This window comes from Malus domestica, chromosome 16 (genome assembly GCF_042453785.1).
Source record: "Malus domestica chromosome 16, GDT2T_hap1".
In the NCBI taxonomy this organism is placed as follows: Eukaryota; Viridiplantae; Streptophyta; class Magnoliopsida; order Rosales; family Rosaceae; genus Malus; species Malus domestica.
The window spans coordinates 27,532,951-27,541,273 of record NC_091676.1 but is presented as its reverse complement, the minus strand read 5'-3'; the positions used below and the strand labels follow the sequence as shown (position 1 = coordinate 27,541,273).

Here is an 8,323-nt window from a genome sequence, read left to right as displayed (position 1 = left end):
AAGCCCAAGATCCGGCCCAGACCCAATCAGACCCAGAACCCAGGGCGCCCGTGAAGGGTCGCCTATGCTGGCGTGTAGAGCACATGCTCCTCTGCCGGAGGTATTGTGCTCCGCCAGCATCTACAGCAGCACCGGCAACTTTTTCGGCCAACTTTCAGCAACTTAAAATGGAGCGTACGGTGACGCGTAGCCGTCGGGGCCGCCACCCCGTGGCGTGCGTGAAGGCACGTGAGGGTACCCAAGGTTCCCCTTTATGCTTTTCAACATCCCGAATCTGTTTATGACGTCTGTTTTCAGAAATTCAATCGTTATGGTAGAGTTTTATTAATTGGACCCTTTATGTGCTTAGGTGTATTTATTGTGGCATTTCTGTCTTCGCTAGTTTGCGTGGCTCTTCGACGGCGATGTATCTGTGAGTGGACCCCTTCCAAAATGCATAATTTTTGCTATTAGAAATGCATACATGAAAATCATGATTTAATGGTTACGTTTTATAAAATGTTTCATGAGTAAATTAGATTTTACTTTTTATGGGATATCATGTTTTAGTAAGAATATTTTGGAATATCATGCTTTATCAAATTTACGTTCTTTGTAGTATATATGATGGATGACTATATACTATGAAGATGTTTTGAGATATGATATTTGAACTACTGAGCTTCGTTAAGATATATATAATTATGTTGGAAAGATTATATGCAATGTTTTTACGCTTATCTAGTGGTCATTGTCCTGCCTACGGGTGTATGTTCTGCCTACAGGCGCATGATGGAGAGCCTTCGGGCAATTATGATACCACTAGTTACCACACTATATATGATATATATTTTATGAAAGGTTTATGGCATGCTAGGGTTTTCGGAAAACCTATCACATATTATGCTATTAGTTTTCATAAACTTTGGGGGTTAGTATGTTGTGGAATAACTATGTTTGTACTACTTATATATCAACTTGGTCCACTCATGTTTTGTTTTGTGCCCCCTCAGGACTTAGAATCGAGACGTACAATCCCGGTGTCAAAGCATTCCCACATCGGCATCTTCGAGTCCTCTTGGTGTAGGCCCATTTCTTTGTTCATTCAATTTTATATTATTTCTTTTTAGTGCTCTAAATTAGTTGTATACTTTGAACACATTCCTCATTTGCATGTTAATTATATTTAAATTTATAAGTATTTATTTATATTCTTTGGTTCTCATGCATCTTAGTATGGTTTCGTCACCTTCGGGTATCGGCCAGCATGTGCCTACCTTGGTGATCGAATGATATTAGGGTTGGACGTGTCAATGATAGTACCAGTTTTCAATTTAAGAAATAGTGACAGTACTCGTATCCAATTCAAGAAATAGGTAGTGTTCAATGTTTATAATTGATAATTTTGTTTACTTGGGGAAATATTGTAGCTATTTGATCTTTCTTTCTTTTACTCGAAGACGTAAAGTATCAAATTGTTAGTACAATATCGATGCATTTTTCAAGTTGTTGCTAGGACAGAACAAAACCATGAACAACACTGCGGGGAAGGCCAGATAATGAGGAAAAGGTGGTGGTATTGGAAACATCCGAGTCGCTAAAAACACCGAAGCTCTGCGGGCAAATCTATAAGACCATTGTTTTATCCATCAAGAGTCAAGACCCCACAAGCAAATCTACCAAAACTCACCAAGTGAAAATGAAACTAGGATAATTTCTAATGGAAGTGGCTCCTGCATTCTAGGAAAGTGGGTTCTAAGTGACAAGCAAAATTAAAGGTGGTGTTTGATCAACAAAAGAATATGAACCACCTAATTACAAATAAATAATAATAAATAAATAAATAAATATATATATATATATATAGTAAAAGAGAAGGTGGCCACTTTCCTTCACACACGTTGGGTTTTAATTCCCTTTCAGGTGGAAGGGGGACGACAAGAAGAAAACAAAAAAATAAATAAGCAAAACCATGAGAGAACGAACGGCCAAAAAAAAAAAACGAAGAGAGAAGGAACTTGCTGATAGAATGGCATACTTGAAAATAAAGAGAAATTTATTTCTAACAGAATTGGCTGACATAATGGGATTGTTGTTAGGGGCAAGGTTGGAAAAAAAATTATTTCGTTTTGACCTTTTAATTCAGCCCATGTGTGTTAAATGTGTGTAGGTGTGATATAGATTAGTTTTGTCATTATAATTAAATATAAAACCCTTTTGATTAAATAATAGTATAAGGTAGTTTTTTGTTAAATTAAACTTAACCCAAACCCTTTTCATTAAAGCTCCCAATTCAAAGCGCATTATAAATAGTTGAAACTGCCTCATACATGTCAAGTTTCACTAAATCAACATGTGGAGATTAATATCTCTCTTAACTCATTCCTAGAACAATTTGAACACATATCAGGCAGTTTCTCCAGTCAAATAGTTTAAGGAAGAAACCAACTTGAACCCTAAAACTAGGTTTAATGAAGATTTGAAACTTAAAAGTTAGACCATGTAAACAATGCAAACCTATTTCTCAATGGGGAATTTTTATGCATGAAAAATAGTTTGGCAGCTAGGGTTCCATAACTGAGAAGAGGCAAGCTCAAAAGCTTTTTGAAATCACTCCTCTTTGAAATTTAATATGGACAACCAAGTGAAAAATGAAGCCAAGCTAGGGCTTTAAGCAAAAGGATTGCTTGTTTTCAGCTAGCAAGCACAAGACTTGTCATAGGCAAGCTCAAAAGCTTTTGAAGGCACTCTATCTCTTTGAAATTTAATATGGACAACCAAGTGAAAAATGAAGCCAAGCTAGGACTTTAAGCAAAAAGATTGCTTGTTTTGAGCTAGCAAGTACAAGAAGCACTTGTCAACCCAGAAAACGATTTGAGTAGATCAAGTGCTAAAAGAATCCCTCAGCCAAAAAATGTCAATCAGCCCATGCGGGGAGCGTTAATTTTCGTGGCCAGCTAGCTAGAAAGCAACAACCAATTCTGACCAGACATCACTAATCAAAAGCGGTAGAAAATTTTAAATGTAAAAAGCATGTGCATGAACAAACCTTTGAAGTGGCCCAAACCCTTGAGTAAATATTTCCAACAATATTAGCCCTTTGTGCAATGTCCTCAAACTAATTTGTGCATGCATGGTATGTATTACATTATTGACAAGGAAAGCCAAAAACATAAGTCTAGACTTTACGTAAACAACATTTAGCATTTGGTAATTTTATGTTGGAGATTGTCTTAAAACAGAATAAAGTCTCTTTTCTTAAACTAGTTAAGGTTACAGGACTGAATCATATAACAACCAGATCCGTTGCCCGGAGAGATCTGTTTATAATCTGCTTTACACGGCACCTTCCAGCACTGAAGAGAAAATGGTAATGCCTTCGTAGACGCCTGTACAAACTGTGTAAAGCAAACACTAAAGCCATCGCTCCAAAACGGTATGATATAGTCCGGTTGTAAGATCAAAATCGAGCTTTTCTTTTCCGAGCTGTGTATTTGGTGTCTGGTGGAACAACATTTCCCTTTTTTCTCATCTGTTCCTTCTTCTTTAGTATCCATTCTCTTCCCTTGCCTTTCTTATTTGTCTTCTGCTTTTTCCTCGGCCTGTGCCTGTCTGAGTTTGAAACCTGCTCCCCACGAATAAAATATAACAAATTAGAAATTCATGTCAGAGCACACAGATAGATTTAAGTTTAGCAGCCTTGACTTTACATTAGACTTCGAGAAAAACAAGAGATATAGTAATAGTAAATGCATCCGTAAAAACTTACTGTCTGATTTTCTTCATCTTCACTACTCTCATCATCAGTGGAACCCTCGCCATCTTCGCCTTTTCCCTTGGGAGTAGAAGTGGTAATAGATGGTGAATTGCAAGTGAGGACAAGGTACTCCTTTCGTTTCTTGGAACTGTAACAAGATATTCCTTAAGTTAGAGGAAAATGCTACTGAAAGAATTTAGATATTAAAAATTCCATGTGAAGTCAGAATCCAACATTTTGCCCTATATTTTGTACTAGTTCCCTGACCCTCTCTCAATAGTTTCCGTGAAGCATAAATATTCAAACTCCATGCACGTGCATTTTTGTTAGCAATGTTCAGACCCTTTATGTATTATAAAGGCCGATCAGATGCATTTTGCAAAAGATGATGCAGAAGCCCTACAAAGGTTCATATACCAGAAGCCATTTGTTTAGTGGATATGTGGGATCATGCATGAGCAGCTTAGAAAGTAATCTAGTAACCACATTGTTTCAGACGAGCTAACAGCCTATGACACAAGAAAACATAATTGGTTTCTTGCATACCTGTTGGGAAAATCAACAACGACACCCCCCGCAAATCCAGCACGCATTGCAGAACTCAAAATCAACTCGCGCTGGTCCAGATTTTCAGGATAAACTTGAAATGCTGCCCTTGCTCCCCTTGCTAAGCATCTGTATAATGATCCAAAGAAAGCCCTACAAAGGAATTAAGACAGCAACATTCATACTGAAATTGAAAAAAGGATTGCAGGCTCAACCGATGCTTAATGTCATAAAAAGTCCAAGAATAAGAAGATCATGGCACACTTTTCATTGCATTTCAAGCATATAATGATATAGAATTTATGACGAGGATATAAAAACCAACAAGAAACACAACATACTTCAATCGTAATCGTGGATTATGTGATGACTTATCAGCATTGCACAACCACTGCATTGAACAAAATGATAAAGAGAAATTGGCGTAATATTCATATAGTAAACCGTATCAAAACATAAAAAAAGCATACATGAAGTAGTCTCAGTAGTTTAGAAAATTGAAGAAACAAAAAGACAGGTACAACATTGCAAAAACTTCAGCAAAAATATTCAAAACAGAAAGGAAATAATTGAATTTTGAGCGCTTAACTATTGGGTATATAAATATAAAATAAAAAACTGACAAAACAAGGGACACAAGCTAAGATAGGAAAAAAAATCCAGCTAAACAGGGCCTTTAAGGGAAGGGATTGGGACCCACTCTACATCGAACTTAAACGATCCGAACCGTCTATTTTGTAAGTCTCGATTCATAAATCATCCTTGCAAAAATTCAATTCAATTCGAAACCATTTGCCTATTTAATTATCACAATGAAATTTCAGTGTTTCTTATAAAACAAAGTGTTTGTCAATTTATGTCTCAAATATTTTCGATTTGGCTAATATTTTGCAAGGATGATCTAAGAGCTTTTAAGTAGACGGTTCGGATTGTTGAAGTTCGATGTGGTGAGGGTGTATCCATTATCCATCATTGCAAGTACTAGTGAGTGAAAACACAATGTAAACCTGAACGGCTGAGATGCTTATCGCTCCATCAATAACTCCTGAACGAAGTCCAAAGCCCTGAAACAAAATCGAACAATTACGATATGCTGATAGAAAAACAATTTCAGGTTGAACCATATCATATTTGTATGCAGTTTTTCCCTCTTTTTTCCGTCCACGAAAAACTGAAGCACGAGCCATTAAGTGTGATACCTGACCCATGTCCCCGAGCAAAAGATCACCCTCAACCTCATTCTCCAATGCCACATCTCCAATCATCAAAGAAATGTAATTCCCATTTAGAAACAAACCATGGAATCCATCAAAGAAGCTCAAAACCAAAACAAAACATCGAAAACGAATAAGCAAAACCCGAAAAAACCACATACCAAGCATCGACTGGGAAATATCTAAACCAATCCACTGATGCCCACTCTCTGACAATGTATCTCCGCTGAGCCCCGACCCACAACCTGCAGTAAAAAGCTCAATCACTCACTCCGATTTTTCACCGTTCAGTGAATAAAATCAAACCCCTTTGGGACTTTTTTACGAAAACAGAATTGAAAGATTGCGGGAGTTGGGTTTCGAAGGACTACCAATATCGAGGAGCAGCCTGGGGACGCCGTCGTCGGGGAGAGCGAGAAGCTCTAGGGCTCGGTGGGAGAGCTCCGACTGAATTTCCATGATTCGGGAATTGCGAGTGTACTTTCGAGCTTCCTCTTCATTGTAGAATATCTCGGGTGGAGCTTGCAGCTCCGGCCGAGACATGTTCGCTTTTCTTTTCTGTTCCTTGAAAGGGGAGGGAGAGATAGGGGAGGTGGGGGAGGGAGAGCGAGAGAGAGAGAGAGAGAGGGAGAGAGAGAGAGAGCTTAAACCCTAGCAGCGTCTTCCTTCGCGATTTTTGGTAGTTTTGGGCTCTAATAGGAGTGTAGTCTAGTTTGTGGCCCAGCCCCAAAATGCGAGGAAGAATTTTGTTTGGTGTTCGGGATACAAGTCCCCGAATCTGTATCCCTAACACCAGGATCACTGGTTGAGGTCCAAGGTTTCAAGTCTTAGGCGCTGGAGTTTCAGACCTTGGTATTGAGTGACGACGTCACCCAGATCAGTCTCTAGTGGCCACAACCCTGAAGTTGAGCTTTAGGCATTAGGGTCTCGGTCATCGGGTTTTCAGAGTTTGGTTCAAGTTTCACAAGTAGTGTATTGAGTGATCTAAAAACAAGAGGTGCAAAGTCACGTGGTTCAAGTTTTACTTGTCATTGAGATTTTAGGTTCAATACTAAATTATTATTGCTAGTCCATTGTGCAGTTTAGCTTAAATCACAATTGTTGTATAGAAAGAAAAATTAACTCCCCTCTTTTAAAGGACTAAGTTTCTCCAAAAGATGCACATGATGAGACAACTTCACACCTCAGCTTTTAAACATTGCAATATCATACATCAACTTACGATTCATTGCAATGGTAGACCTTTATTAAATTTTCTATCAATTTGGCCGTTAAATGATGATGTAGCAGGTGTGGGGCCCACTCCCTCACCCAAACTTTTAAAAAATAAAAAATGATAAATTACATTTTACCACCTTAACTTTGAGTCATAGAACAAAATCATACCTCATCTTTTGAACATTACAATGTCATACATTAACTTATGAATTTGTTGCAATGTCATACCTCGTTTCCTTGTTTGTTAATTTGTATGTTAGCTATTGACGTGGTAAACACGGGGCCCACTCCCTCGCTCATAGGAACTCTATGCTATTGACATCTCAACGGTGGAGTGTGGCCAATCCTATTTGCTTAATATATCCAAAATATCCTCCGTGTCCACCCACCGTCCTTGTCTTTTTCTAGTTTTCCGCCACGTGGTTCTCTCCCTTGCTTCCGTCTCCAACTGTTTCCCTTTCCCCTTGTTCTCCCCCTCGGAAAATCTGAACCCAAAAAACCCTAAAGATTTTCAAAGCTAACAAAAAAAAAAAAAGCTTCAAGCTTCAAGCTTTTCTAATTTTTGAGTTCTGCAAAAATGGTGAAAACCTTCAAAGCAGACTGTTAGAGGAGGAGGTTAAGCCAAATTTGGGGCTGTCAATCGATGACAGTTTTTGAAACTTAGAGAAATTGAAGTTGGCCAACGGATTCAACGTAGATCTAAGAGAGTACGAGCACCAAATGGTGTCATCCTAATCGAACGCGCCGTCTCCGTCGCCAATCGAGTCATTAGAGCTGAAGAGCGCACTTCTAAATTAGCAGATAAAGTGGGAGATGTAGGCGTTGAAAAAGTAGGAAGCGAAAAGAAAGCTGAAACAGAAGAAAAGTCGGGGACGAAATGATTCCCAAGTGGATAAGCAATCTATGGTGAAGAAAGAGAGAACGGATACAAACGTGAACGTGAATCTAAATTTGAGTAAAGACCAAACGAAGCTACGCTACTCGGTTCAACAATCGCGTCAATATCCGTACTCGCTGGTTCAGCAAATGGTATATATTTAGCGAATGGGATTAGCCATACTTCTCCGTGGACAAGTCAGCAATATGGAGTTTCAGTGGGCGAGGGTAGTTAATAGACAAATAGATAGACAAGGAAATTAAATCTAACATTGCAACAAATTGTAAGTTGATGTATGACATTCCAATGTTCAAAAGATGAGATATGAGTTTGTTATACCCAAAGTTCATGTGGTAAAATGTAATTTGTCCTTTAAAAAAATTGGACAAGGGAGTGGGCCTCGTGCTTGCCATGTCATCATTTAACAGTCAAATTGATAGAAAACTTAACGGAAGTCTGACATTGCAATGAACCGTAAGTTGATGCAAGACATTGTAATGTTTAAAAGATGAGGTATGAGTTTGTTATAAGAGTCAGAATGAGCCTTATACTTGTAGGGGTGGTCACAAAACATGGTACTTTGAACCAACCCGACTGACCGACCTACCAACAAAACATCAACCCTCTTTTACTGATGGTCGAATTGCACATGAAGTCGCATGACAACTTTGGTGCTATTTGGACCCAAAGTTACACCTTCAGCCCGCGTAATCGAGGTCGTTGAGTGAGCAT

General features: G+C 38.6%; 1 protein-coding gene across 2 annotated transcripts; it reads right to left on the bottom strand.

The window, feature by feature from the left end:
• Nucleotides 1-3,163: 3,163 nt before the first annotated feature.
• On the bottom strand, nucleotides 3,164-6,904 carry LOC114822058 (18S rRNA (guanine-N(7))-methyltransferase RID2-like). Of its 2 annotated transcripts, none has more exons than XM_029096023.2 (8): nucleotides 5,868-6,904; nucleotides 5,658-5,741; nucleotides 5,482-5,537; nucleotides 5,290-5,346; nucleotides 4,624-4,673; nucleotides 4,283-4,435; nucleotides 3,749-3,884; nucleotides 3,164-3,604 (listed from the first exon to the last, which is right to left on the bottom strand). In XM_029096023.2, the coding sequence occupies exons 1-8, from the start codon at nucleotides 6,037-6,039 to the stop codon at nucleotides 3,440-3,442; spliced, it is 873 nt and encodes a 290-aa protein (XP_028951856.1). In that variant the 5' UTR covers nucleotides 6,040-6,904; the 3' UTR covers nucleotides 3,164-3,439. The 2 variants fall into 2 exon arrangements, with proteins under 2 accessions (XP_028951856.1, XP_070671243.1); XM_070815142.1 differs by having other exon boundaries at nucleotides 4,283-4,411; nucleotides 5,868-6,284.
• Between the last annotated feature and the right edge of the window lie 1,419 nt (nucleotides 6,905-8,323).